This window comes from Leopardus geoffroyi, chromosome X, assembly GCF_018350155.1.
Source record: "Leopardus geoffroyi isolate Oge1 chromosome X, O.geoffroyi_Oge1_pat1.0, whole genome shotgun sequence".
NCBI classification, from domain to species: Eukaryota; Metazoa; Chordata; class Mammalia; order Carnivora; family Felidae; genus Leopardus; species Leopardus geoffroyi.
Window position 1 is genome coordinate 16,411,154 of NC_059343.1, and position 15,736 is coordinate 16,426,889.

The 15,736-nt window shown below is 37.5% G+C and overlaps 1 protein-coding gene across 6 annotated transcripts in view; it reads right to left on the reverse strand.

Annotated features, from left to right (window-relative positions):
- RPS6KA3 (ribosomal protein S6 kinase A3) overlaps nt 1–15,736 on the reverse strand; it is a 120,718-nt gene that overhangs the window by 75,141 nt on the left and 29,841 nt on the right. For all 6 annotated transcript variants that reach the window (XM_045472442.1, XM_045472440.1, XM_045472444.1 and 3 more), the window contains one exon: nt 12,919–12,975. In XM_045472442.1, the coding sequence (XP_045328398.1) occupies nt 12,919–12,960 (42 nt within the window). In that variant the 5' untranslated portion in view covers nt 12,961–12,975. The remainder of the gene's footprint in view (nt 1–12,918; nt 12,976–15,736) is intronic.

A 15,736-nucleotide genomic window follows, 5' to 3' on the forward strand; every position in this document is an offset into this window, starting at 1 on the left:
AGGAGCACGTATTACGTACGGCCAGTGGCTGACTTAGGACACAAACCAGGAGGTACTAAAACTTGTGATAAGACCCAGAAGAAAGATAGCTCAGTAGAGGGTCCATAGCAGAGTTTCTGAATGCTTTTCTACACCATACATTATATTCGTCTGGAAAAACACCAACCCTGGCCAAACCCAATCACCAACCATTTTCATAACTCCACGACAGCTGAACCATGCTGGGGAAAAATCAACCCCTACGACAGCAACTTAAAATGAACATATTTTCTAAAATGAGTTCTTTAAAAACAAAACAAAAAAGATAAAAATAAAAAATAAAAATAAAATGACTTATTTGGATACAATTTTTTGTATGGACAAATTTTTCAAACCCTGAAAGGTTTAATATCTAAGGTTTTCCACTTAAGTACAGAAGAGTTACTCTCTAGCACACATCCATCAGTAGATAATGTTACAAAGTGCTAAAGTTCTAAGGTTTTAAATCAGAGATAGGAAATATCACGAACCCGAACCAGATAGTAGTGACTTCCTAGACCAGTGAAAGGGGTTCCTTCTAAGATCCTGTCTCAATGGAAAGCATGCTGTGTTCCACTTGCAACATCTCCCATGAGTATGGAGAGAGCGCAAGGGGGCAGCTGCACCAACGCCCGAGGTAAGAATACTGCAGTAAGCAGGGATACATCCTATGTGGTACTGCTCATCAACTAATCCACACGTGTTTTTGTGTTGTTTTCTTCATGTAGGTACAGAGGTTACGACTTTGAATATATGACAGTATTTCAGATTGACTTAATAAACCATTTATACTTAAGCAGAACTTAATCAAATCAGTTTTCTCTCTTTCCAATTGTGGATTAGATCACTCAAATTGACAAAAAAATGTGTAGACTCCAGCAAAGGAGAAGCAATTTTGGATCAGAGGTCCCATATGAGGTAGGCAAACCATGAAAAAAAGGGGGGATATTTTATTTTTTTAAAAGCTCTTAGGGGTGGATGAAAGGGACACTAGGGAGTGAAAAAATAGCCCTGAAAGAAAGCCAAAAATGTAGCAAAGGGAAACCTTACATACTTGGAAATTTTGCCTATTGTACACATACTCCATTTAATGCCACCATGCAGGCTAATTATAATGCTATTTATCTCAGAAATATTTTCCTAACTGCTATACACTTACATGTACTAGAGTGTATTTTTCCCATGCTCTGAGTGCTAAAATATACTCTCAGCCAATGAGTTAGAACAACACACAATACTCTACACAATTAGTAAGTGTCGTTAATATACCACTCCACAAATGTTCCCTGCCAATGAGCACTCTATTGTACTTGCCTGTGTTGAGTGGGTTTTTCACTGTCTATTGTCTACTCTGCTAGTTTCCCTTTCTATAGATTATTTTGTGTTTGACCCATGGTGACTGCAAGAGGTGTGCAAGTTATATGCTGGACTTGTGGCTATGAGTATCACTTTGGATGTTCAAATGCAAGTTTTAAGGCAGCATGAGGGAAACTTCAAGGAAATGGAGGAAATCAGCAGACAACTGGGAACTGGTAAAATTCCCTGGATACTATGAAGGCCATTATACACATTACTGCAGCCTCAGGGTTGCTATATGAACCAAAGCTAGAGCATCATGTGGAAATTGGAAGAAACTACTGCTAAAGGTCTATCATGACTTCAGGGGATGTTAAAAGAACAGGGGGAATTTCAGGGTGCTGTGTCCTTCATAGGGGTACTACTCCTTAACCTGGCATTTAAGGTCATCTATGAACTATCTTCCCTGTATCTTTTTAAGGCATTTTTATCACTATTGCTTCTAACAAGCTTTCTCCAATAAAAAAAAATTTTTTTAATGTTTAGTTTTGAGAGAGAGAGAGAGAGGGGGAGGGAGAAGAGAGGGCAAGCGAGCTTGAGTCAGGGAGGGGCAGAGAGAGAGGCAGACACAGAATTTGAAGCAGGCTCCAGGCTCTGAGCTGTCAGCACAGAGCCTGATGCAGGGCTCGAACTAGTGAACCATGAGATCATGACCTGAGCCAAAGTCGGATGCACGACCGACTGAGCCACCCAGGTACCCCCAAGCTTTCTCCAATTCTTGACAATCATGCAAGGGACTATGATACAAGAGCTACAAAGACTGAGTTGATAAATACAGTGTTTAAGACTATAGTCATATAATATTATGAAGTTGATGTCATAAGTAATTAATGTATTCACAGTCACTGGAAATAAATAAGAGAAATGGAAGGGTCAAAGGACCAAGTTAAGAGAAAAGTAACCCATTTCATATTTTTTTTCTGAGGCCAGGCCTATTGTCAGCCACAAAATTAATGCATATCACCATAGTTCCTAAGAGGCATACTTTATCTCTGGTGAAGTCTGAAAGACTAGGATCACACTCTGGAAGGAAGAAGACAGAAAAATGAACACTTACTGCGTTCCTACTTTGTGCTAGGCACTTAATTATCTCCTTTAATTCTGAAGCCTCAGAAGAACATTTGCCTGGTACTGCAAGAACCATTAAGATAATTATTTCCCTACTAAGCAAGAAATTGTTTTAATGATGGTTCCAGGATGACTGTAGAGACTTAAACAATCAAGACTCCCTATTTCTTCAGCATGGATCATGAAGAGCATGGAATCCTCTAGCCAGCTGAGAAAAGATGGAAAATTCTGGAGTCCAGGAAGATATCTTGGCTTGATATACTACATAGCACTCTACCTTCTGCTATCAAGGTAGTCTCTCCCCAGCTCCACCAGAATAAAGGCTAAAAATAGTCAAGTGCCCAGCAGGGGGTGCGGAGAACAAAAGACACTGGCTAGAACAAGTTAACTGGTGAGAAATTCAACAAGTTATACGTAAATATGGATTAATATGCAAACATTCCTGTTATATTCCAGTATGAATCAATTTAATTGGATAAATTTTCTTACATTTTATGATACATGGAGGAAATAAAAGTTTTTACTTCAGGTGAGTAAAGACAGGAAAGGATTGACCCTTTTAAAAGTAAAAATAAAGGAAAAGAGTACTGAAATTCCAGAAGATGGAAGAGAAGTGGATCTACGATATGGGAAGAAGGCAGACTGCAGGACAAAGAACAAAGGGAAGAGAGAAGAGATGAGGTGGGAAGAAGGGAAACAATCCAGCTAGAATAAAATGGCTCTACCACAAACAGAAACCAGTAGACATGTTCAAGAGACAACACAAGGGCAGCTCCATATATCAAGAGGGTCTGAGTGGAAGTATTTTGTTTAGGAGAAATTTGGCTTACTTTTATGATTATCATTTTAGTCAAACTGATGTAGCTACCTCTCACATTCCCCTCCCCACTTTTAGCTTTTGTTTACTCCATTTTCCCATGAGAATGCCTTCACCCAAATATTGACATTTATTTCTAAAAACCTATACCAAAATTTTATGTCTTCTGTGAATTACCTAATTACATCAGTTATACTAATTTTATTTTAAATTCTAGTCAACTTAAATTTTTATCAATGGTTAAATGGTCAAATAGTGCTGCAAGGCTTATATGACAAACAGCAGTACCTAGTGCTTCTGGTACCCTTCCAGCTCTTTTCACTGCTCCCTCTGGTATTTATTTCTAAACAACAACATAAGAAACAACAGGCGTTGGCGAGGAGAAAGGGTAACCCTCTTGCACTACTGGTGGGAATGCAAACTGGTGCAACCACTCTAGGAAACAGTACAGGGGTTCCTCAAAAAGTTAAAAATGGAACTACCTTACTACCCAGCAATCACACTAGGTATTTACCCGAAGAATACAAAAGTACTGATTCAAAGGGTTTCATGCACCCTGATGTTTACAGCAGCATTATTTATAATAGTCAAATTATGGAAAGAGCCCAAGTGTCCATCAACTGATGGGTGGATAAAGAAGATGTGGTGTGTACACACACACACACACACACACACACACACACACACACACACACACAGGAATATTACTCAGCCATAAAAAGGAATGAAATCTTGCTGTTTACAACAACATAGATGGAGCTAGAGAGTATTATGTTAAGTGAAATAAGTCCATCAGAGAAAAACAAATATGATTTCACTCATAGTGGAATTTAAGAAAGAAAACAAATAAACAAAGGAGAAATAAATGAAAGGCAAACCAGGAAACAGACTCTTAACTATAGAGAACTGATGGTTACCAGAGGGGAGGTGGGCAGGTGGATGGGTGAGACAGGTGATGGGGATTAAGGAGTGCACTTGTTGTGATGAGCAACTGGTAATGTATGGAAGTGCTGAATCACTATATTGTACAGCTGAAACTAATATTATACTGTGTTAACTGGAATTTAAATAAAAACTTAAGAAAAAGAATAACCTTATATTACTTCCTCTTGACTCCTCAATTTCAGATATTATCTTCAGACATTCTATTCTAAGATGACTTAACATTCACATTGCAAGGTATGGTTAAATCAATATTTAGCTTTTATAATTATTATGACTATGCAAACATTGTTCACTGCTAAGAAATATACTCCAGTTGTATTTCTTGTGTACAACTTCTGTTTTCTTCTTAAGTTTGAAGTTGGTTTGTTTTAGAATTTGCTTTCTTGGTGCCTATCTCAAATTCTTCTCACTTTGCCTCTTAAGTGAATTTTCAATACTCCAACCTATTGGATAATTCATCACTTCTATTTTTTTTCCCTAGGAAACAGCCTTCCTGGAATCATCTGTCTGCTTCAATCTGGACTGAGTACTCTCTAAGCCTACAGAATGAACCAGTCTTCTGAAGCACCCTTTATTCATCACAATGGGAAGGAACTGTCTTCATTGTGCTTATAAATGTTGGATCCTTTGTTGCCTGAATCACATGTCTTTTTCTTAGTTAACAACCATCTAGCGTTGGCAAAGCCCATTTTCCAGCAACTTCCTAAAAATAGGTATAGGTCTGAAAATATCCTGGTTGAAAATCATTTTCACTAAGCATTTCAAAGGCATTATTCCTTGCCTTCTAACTCAATGTTGAAATGTTTCATATCATTCTTATATCCAGTCCTTTATATATATTTAAAAAATCTCTAAATGGGGCGCCTGGGTGGCTCAGTCAGTTGAACTTCTGACTTCAGCTCAGGTCATGATCTCACGGTCTGTGAGTTCGAGCCCCGCGTTGGGCTCTGTGCTGACAGCTTAGAGCCTGGAGCCTGCTTCGGATTCTGTGTCTCCCTCTCTCTCTGACCCTCCCCCATCCATGCTCTGTCTCCCTCTGTCTCAAAAATAAAATAAACATTAAAAAAAATGTAAAAAATCTCTAAAAGCTTGTCTTAGTCCATTTGGGCTGCTGTAACAGAATACCATACACTGAGTCACTTATGCTAAACAAGAGAGGTTTATGTCAGAGTTTTGGAGGCTTGGAAGTCCATATCCAAACTGTCAGCAGAATCAGTGTCTGGTAAGAATCTGTTTCTTCATTCATAGACAGTCATTTTCTTGCTGTGTCTTCACATGGCAGAAGGGGCAGGCAAGTTCTCTGGTGCCTCTCTCTCGTTTTTTAATGTTTGTTTTTGAGAGAGAGAGAGAGAGACAGAGAGAGAAAGGGAGGGGGAGGAGGGGAAGGAGGGGAGGGGAGGGGAGGGAGGGGGGGAGAGAGAGAGAGAGAGAGAGAGAGAGAGAGATAAAGAATCCAAAGCAGGCTCCAGGCTCCATGCTGTCCACACAGAGCCTGACACAGGGCCTAAACTCACAAACTGTGAGATCATGACCTGAGCTGAAGGCGGAAGCTGAAGTCAGAAGCTTAATGGACTGAGCCACCCAGGAGCGTCTGTGGGTCTCTTTTATAATGGCACTAATCCCATTCACGAGGCATTTGCCCTCATGACCTAACTACCTCCTACAGGCCCCACCTCCAAAAACCATTACGTTGGGGATTAAGCTCCAACATATAAATTTTGGGAGGACACATTCAGTCCATAGCAAAACTTCCAGGGTTGTTGATCACTGGTGTTTGAGAATTCACAATAATGATTCTTCTTGAGAGTAGGTATTCTTGTCTGTTTGTTTTTATTAATAGGCTTTCGGTATGCTGTTTAAATCCAGAGACTCACAGTCCTCATGTTGGGGGAATTTTTTTTTTTAATCTAAGAGAATGATTATCACTGTATCATCATGGAAGAAAAAAATACTAATTTGAATGTGTCACACCATTGACTTTAACAAACATTTTGATTTTAGAGATATTAAAATGTGGGGGACAAGTATCTTTATCTAATTTCTTCCTTTCCATTTCCCTGTTGTCTCTTTCCGGAATTCTTATTAGGCAGATGTTAGATTGCTTCTTTTTCTTTTTATCTCCTATTTTCTATCTCTTTCTCTTATTCTCTTTTTTGGGAGATTTCCTTAACATTAGCTTCTAAATATTCTACTAAAATGTAAGATATCCCTATCCCTTTTTTTTTTAAAAGAGAGAGAAAGAGTGGGGAGAGGGAGAGAGAGTATCTTAAGCAGAACACAGAGCCCGACATGGGGCTCAGTGTTATGACCCTGATATTGTGACCTGAGCCAAAATCAAGAGTTGAACCCTTAACCAAGTGAGCCACTCAGGCACCCCCCCACCCCATTTTTAATTCTAAGAATTTATTCTTTTTCTGATTATATAAAAACAGCATCCTACTCTTATTTTAGGATTATCAATTTTGTCTCTTAACACTCAAAAGATAGTAATTTGACTTTTCTTTTTCCTTTTTTCTACGTTGTTCCTTCAAGAGCTTATTCTTTTATTTAGAAGACTTCCTCAAATGTCTAGTGATACTTGGCTTTTTAGTCATACTTAAAAGTGAGGCACTAGGGAGTAGACCAGATGTCCTGGAGCTTGTCAACTGTCAGGCATTTTTGTAGGTTAGTTGGCCAAGTAGGCAGCCTTTACATTAAAGATCTCCTAAATGTCACTATCTGAAGGACTTTTATGAAAGACCATTCAATTTCTTCAGGAAAGAAGACTTTACTTTTCTGCCTGAAGATATGGTCCTGGTTGGTGTAATGGGTAAGGGAAGGGGGGCATAACGCCATTTAGTAGTAGGTTCTCACTTGATCTCCCTGTTTCTAGCCCAGTGCCTCACCCCACTTCCTACTATACTTTGGGTTCTGTTAAGTCTGGAGCCACTGTGATTCATTTTTCTCTATAAAATATCTTCTATCTCTTCCAGGGGTAGGAGAGGGAAGAGAATGGAGGCTGTTTATATTGACATTCAACCAATCTCTGCTTTCAGCCTCATGGCATTCTTCCACTTTCCATGGTACCTGGCAACCTCATTCTTGAGCTCTTCTGGGGCTGTGAGGGCAATAAATAAGGCATACTTCCTGCCCCTATAGCCCTCTAAAAGCACTTAGGTCCTCTTGTTCTGACTCTTTTTCTGCTTCTCATATTTATATGTTGTGGTTCAAATTACAGAAGTCTTCTAACTTCAAAGACCATGTTTCTGTTTCTTATTCTCCTTGCTTTTTTGTGTGATTATTTACCAGAAGAGAAGAGGACAAAAACAACTTTATTTTTCCATTTAAAGACTTAAAAGTTTCCCTTAAATGCTTGTATGCCTCCAACAGCCTAGCAGAGTTCTTGGTACCCAGCAGAAACTCACTAAGTACTTGGCTAATGAACGATTAGAAGTAGTCAGAGTACAGACTAAACAGCTATAACAAAAAGACCCCAAAATACAATGGCTCAAACAAGGTAAGTGCCTATTTTTTTTCTCATGGAGCAGTCCACAGGTAAGAGGGTAAATTAGGGTGAAGAGGTGTCACAAGACCATTAGGTCAATAAAGGACCCAGGCTAATTCTCTCTTGTTACTCTCCATCTATCCTATGGTCTTATTGTGGTCAAAACTGGCTATTCATCATATTCTACATTCTACATTAAAAGGGGCCAATCAACCTACAAGAAAGCCCACCAGTTGAAAAGCTCCCATTGATATAATTATTAATCACAGTTTCTATGGGCCAAGAATCTGGGCTAATGAACATGTAAGCTTGGATGCAGAACCTTTTTCAGTCAAAGTTCAGATGAGAATCTAGCCCTGGCCAACTCCTTCACTGCAATCTGTGAGACTCTGAACCAAGGGTTCAGAGAACCAAGGACCCAGTTAAGCTGGGTCTTCCAGATTTATGACCCATAGAAACTGTGAGATAAGAAAAGTATGTTGTTTTAAGATACTAAATCCAGGGTAATTTGTTATGCATCAAACACATAACTAATGCAAGATCTCCATTTTTGCTATTTAAATTATCAGTAATTGACAAAATGAAAACTTTTAATCGTACATTAAAGGCGAATACAATTTAAAAGTATAAGGCTAATATATATTTTGACAATCTTTTGGATTTAATACCATTAAAGAACTAGTAAATATTAGGCTTTTGTCTTATACTCAATCCTAATTCCTATAATCTGGAATGATCTGCTAAACAACTTGATCCACACTGCTAGTAATATTTTAGTCCTGCATTTTTTTCAACCCTATCTCTAAAATGCGATGTTCTTCCAGATGTAAATGTTACTAATGTTCTGAGGGAAAGTATAAGCCATATAATATCACAATGGAAAATGGTTTTAAACTAGAGAGAATAAAAAATTTGAAGGTTTTCCTTCCAAAGAAAGTGTTACATAAGGAAAAATAGGTAACTGGTGGCAGAAAAATCAATATTAACACTTACTATTTGTTTTTATGTTTGCTTAAATGCTAATAAATATATACTACAGATGAATGAAGTAGAATGCCTCAAATAGCTTGGGAGGTGTAGAAATCCAGACTAACTGTGAAGGTACCCTCAGGCACAGGTCCCAGGCACAGGCCTGGGACCCTGTGTTAGCTAACACTTAGTTTATGCATTCATTTAATTAACAAGCACTTATTGAACACCTACTGGGTACTGGATTTAAAACAAGGAATAAATCAGACACAGTCAATGCCTCATGCAGCTCACAGTTCACTAGGGAATAAGTAAATAAGTAATGGGATCTAATGTGATATTGCCATTTAGGGTATACTCACAGGTTGCTATGGAAGCACAAAGGAAAAACACTTAGCTCAAGGCAGAAATGGAAATGGTAGTTCTGTCAGGAAGATACCTCATTTGAAGGGATATCAAACTTGGACCTGAAGGATAACTGGGAATTAACTGGAGGGAGGTGCTAAGGGAAAAGAAATCTGGGAGAGGGACTATCACCCATGAAGGCCCATAAGCAAAAGAGAACCTGATACACTGGAGTGAGTACACTTTCAGGAGAGGGCAGAGGAATGTGGCTGACACAGAGAAGTACACAAAGGCCTTATTATACAGGGCCTGATAGGTCACACTGCAGTGTTTGGACTTTATTTAAAGGAAGCACAAAACTACTGATGATTTTAAGAGGAGTACAATGATCTTACTCTTTCATAAGTGACAAAATGTTCATGACAATTTGCATGATTTCTGAAAACTTTCCCAAAATGTTAAAAAGCATAAAAAACATAAAACATTTTTATATACTAGCAATAACTGGATGGAAGACAGCAGAAAAGAAATCCCACTTATAATATAACAAAAACTATAAAATACCCACGAATTATCTTAATAGATTAATGTATAATACTATAAGAAACCATAAAATTTTGATAAAGAATATAAGAGAATATCAGAGTAAATGTTCTTGGGAAGTGAAGACTCAACATTATTAAAATAATTTTTAAATTACATGTTAATCAGAAAATTTAATGGAATTTTGATAAAAATCCCAATAACCTTTTCAGGAGTACTTGATAAATTGATTGCAAAGTTCATCTGGAAGATGTATAAGACCACAATTCTGAAAAGTAAAAAGGTGGGAGGGCTTGCCTTGCCACATAAAAAAAACATAGTAAAAGTACAGTAATTGAAAATGTATGTGAGACATTCAGGGATGCTATGAAGTGAACTGTGTCCTCCAAAAAGGTATGTTCCATTTCTAATCCCCAGGACCTATGAATGTGATCTTATTTGAAAATAAGGTCTTTGTAGATTTAATAATGTTAAGATGAGGTCATAATGGAGTAAGATGGGCCCTAATCCAATAACTAGTATCCTTATGTGAAGAAGGCAATTTGGACATGGAGACTTATAGGGAAAACACCATGTGACAACAGAAGTAGAGATTGGAGTAATGTGTCCAAGGAGCACCAAGGACTGCTGACAGGCACCAGAAACTGGAAAAGTCAAGGAAAGATCCTCTCCCAAAGCCTTCAGAGAGCATTACTCTGTCAACACCTTGGTTTTGGACTTCTAGTCTTTCTTGACTGTATGAGAAGAGAATAAATTTCTGTTATTTCAAGCCACCCAGTTTGTGGTACTTTGTCAGGGCAGCCCTAGGAAACTAATACATGGAGTACACGGCAATTTTATATATGATAAAAGAGGAATCTTGAATGAGTAAGCTGTATAGATTTTATTTGTTCAGTAAGTAGAGGTTAGGACAAAAGGCTATTTGGAAAGAAAAGTGAGATTTCTACATCATAATGGGAACTAAAATTCCAAGTAGACCACAGACCTAAATGTAAAACACGAAATCATAGGTGGCAGATGAAAATGTAAGAGGATATTTTTATCACCTTGGGGCTGGGAAGGATCTTCTAACTGAAATATAAAACCCAGAAGTCAGATCTGACCATTTAAAAATGAAAACTTCTGTACACATACAATGAAAGACCACGTAATAAGTGTTAAATAGGGAGAAAACATTTGCAAGAGACATTATAGACATGGAGCTAATATCCAGAATGTATTTGATCACATAGACCATGAGGAGATAATAAGCAACACAAAAGAAAGTTGGTGAAACACAAAAATACAAAGGCCAGTAATACATGGATACTCAACTTCACTAATAATCAAATGAGATGCAAACTGAAATGACAAAGTATTATTTATTTAAAATGGCTTGAATGAAAAATAATGTCTAATAATATCCAGGGTTGAATAGGATATGCTTGAACAGATACTCTCATACACTGACACTTTTACAACCTTTTTGGTTTGGACAGCAATTTGGCAATGTCTATTGAAATTTAGATGTTCATACCCATTGTTCTAGCACATCCTTCTCTAAAACTATATCCTACTGAAACACAAGTTCCCAAAAATAAATAGGAGGAAATTATATTAAGTCTAGGACATGCATAAAATAGAATATCATGCAACAATTTAAAAAGAGGCAGATTGGGGCGCCTGGTTGGCTCAATCAGTTAAGCGTCCAACTCTTGGTTTTGGTTCAGGTCATGACCTCATGGTTTCCTGGGTTCAAGCCTTGTGTTGGGCTCTGTGCTGGCAGCATGGAGCCTGCTTGGAATTCTCTGTCTCCCTCTCTCTCTGCCCCTCCCCACTCGTACTATCGCTGTCTCAAAATAAACAAACTTAAAAAATAAATAAAAAAGGCAGATCTACATGAATTGCCATAAAAAGATGTTCAAGACTTAGTAGGTGAAAAGAACAGTTGGAGAGTATATATATTTTGTAAGTATCAGTAATAATGATCTTATGTATGGAATAAAAAGATAATAACTGAACTTCTAACAATGAATCTCTTATAGGCAGGGAATTTATTAATTCATTCATGTAATATTTAAGGAGTGTCTTTTATGTCCTAGTCACTGGTCTAGGTGCTGGGGACTTAGGAGTAAATAAAAAAACAAGATGAGGAAGGGGTGAACGTTTATCTTCTACATTAACTATTTCTTTCTTAAAAAATGTTTACTTATTTTGAGAGAGAGAGAGAGAGAGAGAGCTAGAGAGCAAGAGCCAGTGAGCGAGTGAGGGAGGGAGGGAGGTAAGGGCAGAGAGAGAGAATCCCAAACAGGCTCCACACTGTCAGCTCTAAGGCTCATATGGGGCTCAAACTCAACGAAACCTGAGCCGAAATCAAGAGTCAGATGCTTAACCAACTGAAGCACTCAGGTGCCCATACATTAAATATTTCTGTAAAGAATCACTTTATATTTTTGTCCTAATGTGTCTATGGTTAGTGTGATTTTTTTTTAAAAAATAAGCTGTAAGGTGCTAATGAAAAACTTTCAACAACATAAAGCAAATTATTTTGTCTTTTTCGTAAGATCAGTCTTATCAAACAGTTCTTTTTTAATGTTTTATTTATTTTTGAGAGAGTGCGAATGGGGGAGGGGCAGAGAGAAAGGGGGACAGAGGATCCAAAGCAGGCTCTGCACTGACAGCAGTGAGCCAGATGTGGGGCTCAAACTCACAAACCGTGAGATCATGACCTGAGCCAAAGTCAGACACTTAACCGACTGAGCCACCAGGCATTCCATTAAACGGTTTTTAAAAATGGCACTGGCAGGGGCCCCGGGTGGCTTAGTAGGTTAAGTGGTTGACTCTTGATTTTGACTCAGGTCATGATCTAATGGTTCATGAGTTTGAGCCCCACATTGGGCTCTGTGCTGACAGTGCAGAGCCTGCTTGGGATTCTCTCTCTCTCCCCCTTTCTCTTTGCCCCTCCCCTGCTCATGCTCTCTCTCTCTCTCAAACTAAACTAAAATTGGGCGCCTGGGTGGCGCAGTCGGTTAAGCGTCCGACTTCAACCAGGTCACGATCTCGCGGTCCGTGAGTTCAAGCCCCGCGTCAGGCTCTGGGCTGATGGCTCAGAGCCTGGAGCCTGTTTCTGATTCTGTGTCTCCCTCTCTCTCTGCCCCTCCCCCGTTCATGCTCTGTCTCTCTCTGTCCCAAAAATAAATAAACGTTGAAAAAAAAAATTAAAAAAAAAAAAAGGCACTGGCATATTCAAGATTATATTTTGGTAAAATTAAGAAATCATAAACGAGTTTCTAATACCGTAGAATCATTATTTTGTCCAGTTAAAAAATAAGAATACTTAAATTTTATGGTATCTGATTTATCTATATCCCTTATGATACAATATTTTACTTACAGTTTGTGGATTAATCTCCTCCTCTCCCATAGGTTCATCCATAATTTGCTGTCCATTCTGTGAAAAGCACAGCAAGCAGAAAGTTACCAACAGAGATTTCACATCAGTTAACATTAAATGAAGGCAGACAAAGCAAAATCATAATAGAATATTTTCACCCCTACAGGATTCTAATGAAGTACCAAACCACCAGATAAGTATGTAGTTGTCAATATGCAACCGGTTGTGCTTTATAAGTTAACTATAAAATCATTTTTCCATGGAAATTATATAACAAATGATGATTAACTTTCCAGGTGAGTCCTTGAGTTTATTTTAATAGTTAAATGAATTACAAATAGTATTATTTAAATCTCACCAAACATCATTTATAATACTTCCTATGGCAAAACACATTCTAAAATCCAACGCCATTGACTGATTAATCAGGGCAATGATTAGTTATTTCAGGATTTGAAAAGTAAGCTAGATCTCCATATCAAAATCGATTCCAGATGGATTAAACATTTAAATGTCAAAAATAAAATTATATAAGTATTATAAGAAAATATAGGTAAGTAATACTTATGGGGTAAGGAGGGTGGAAATAATAAAGGAAAAAAATGACATTTGAATTGATAAAAGTTTAAAATGTCATCTACCAGACACAAAAAAGATAAAAAGACAAATTGATTACAAAAAAAGCAACATATGACAAAGGGCTGGTATCCTCAATGACATAAAGACCTTTGTTTTACCAACCTGTAAGAGAAAAATGATGAACCTCAACAGAAATGAGCAATAAGGGAAAAAAGAGTTTAGCCTTAGTACTAATCAAAGATACACATTTAACAGAAAGATACCTTTGCCTCTCAAACTGGTTATGATTTACAGAAAAAATAAAACCCAGCACTAATATGAGTATGGGGAAAAGAGCACTCAGGATATACTGCTAGGGAAAGTATAAATCAGCACAACCTTTTAGGAAGATAATCTAAGTCTGTATTAAAACAAGTGTGCAAAGATGTACATACAAGAATGCTCACCATAACTTTTTCCAAAAAGAACTCCAAATTGGAAACCTAAATTCTTAACAATAGAGAACTAGTTAAATATATGATGGTACATCCATATAATGGAATACTATACAGTCATTAAAAATGATAATAAAGATGTAAATTTATTGACATGGAAAGACAGTCACATGTAATAAGTGAAAAAGCAGTTTACAAAACAATATGGATTGTAATGATCCCATTTTAAATAAATATATACATGTTCCAATGTATATATTTCTATGGGAAAAACTCTGGAAGGGTATACACCAAAATGTTAACAGTGGCTATTTCTGGGTGGTAGAATTTTAGACAATTTAAAATGTTTGTTTTGAGTATTTGAATTTTCTGATGTGTCTACAATGAATATGTATTATTTGTGTAATTAATAACAAAACAAAACCAGAAGTCAGGAACACAACATCTTCTCTATTAGTTCAATGAAAAAAGGAGTAAATGCCCCCGACCACTTGTCAATTCAACAAATGTACAAGGATCTAAGCTAACCATCTTTGGAGCATTATCAACTAGGATATGAAAGGTAGCCCACCCATTACCCTACCCACATGAGGCAGATGCTTTGAATTTGAACTCTGTCTACTCTCTAAATCCCTGTTTATCCATCCATTCACCCACCCGTTTCATTTCATTCACGCTAAGATTTAGGTGCCAAGCTGGAGATGAAGGGTTAAGAAAACATGACCCCCAACCTAGAGATCCATCCTAGAGGGTCTCACAGGTATACTGACCCATAAAAAGAGCACCTTTTATTTTCAAACACTCATAGAGTATGCATCTAGGTTAGGGAATACCTATACAATATTACAAAGCACAGAAACGGTGCTAAAATGCAGAAAAGGAGGAGGCAGGTATAAAATCTTTATTATCCTAAGACACTTTCAGAAGCTACAGTATTGCTCACTGCTATGGTAAGGACTCAAATAACTCCAGGATACATCTTTCTACCAAAAGCCACAACCATTTACTCAATTGAATACTGATCGTTTTTATCCTAACATCACAGATAAACCTTAAACGAGGTCATAAGAATGCTGGTTTTGGAGTCAGACACCTAGATTCAAATTTCTGCTCTTACACTTAGTGTGAAGCCTTGGACAAATTATTTAAAATATGCTTTAGTTTCTTCATATGAAAAGTAGAGATTAAAAAGTCTCATCTTCAGAGAGGTATTGTAAAGGCTAAGTGAGATAAAGGATATAAAATCCTAAGCACAGGGTCTGGAACTTAATAAACAATCAATGGTAGCTATTTTAATTATATCCAAAATTCAGTCACCCCCTTCACAGCCCACCAATCTGCTACTTCTCCCGTATTTGCTATCTTAGTGAATGGTACCATCACTCATCTAGTAGTGCAAACTAGGTTTTCTCATTAATTGTACACAGAGTTCTCTTTCTATAACACAGATCTGCTGAATGGATCCCCATTATTTGACTCTCAGAACCCTTGGTCTAACTGAGCTACAATTACACTTTCCATGGGAATATAATTTGAGAACCATCTGTTCCGTGTAATTTTCAGTGCATACAAAGCAAGAATCACAACTTATAACTTACTTTTTAAGGCAAACTGGTATAGTAGAAACAGCACTAAACTTGGAATGGTAGACCAGAGATAGAGCCTTAGGTCTGCCACTTACAAGTTTTATGATTTTTAGCAATTCAGACAGTCTCTAGCCTACTACCTTATCTGCTTAAAATGGGGATACGTGCCCTGTCTACCCAAAGGGTTAGTGTTAGACTCAAAACTGAGATAACTCAAAA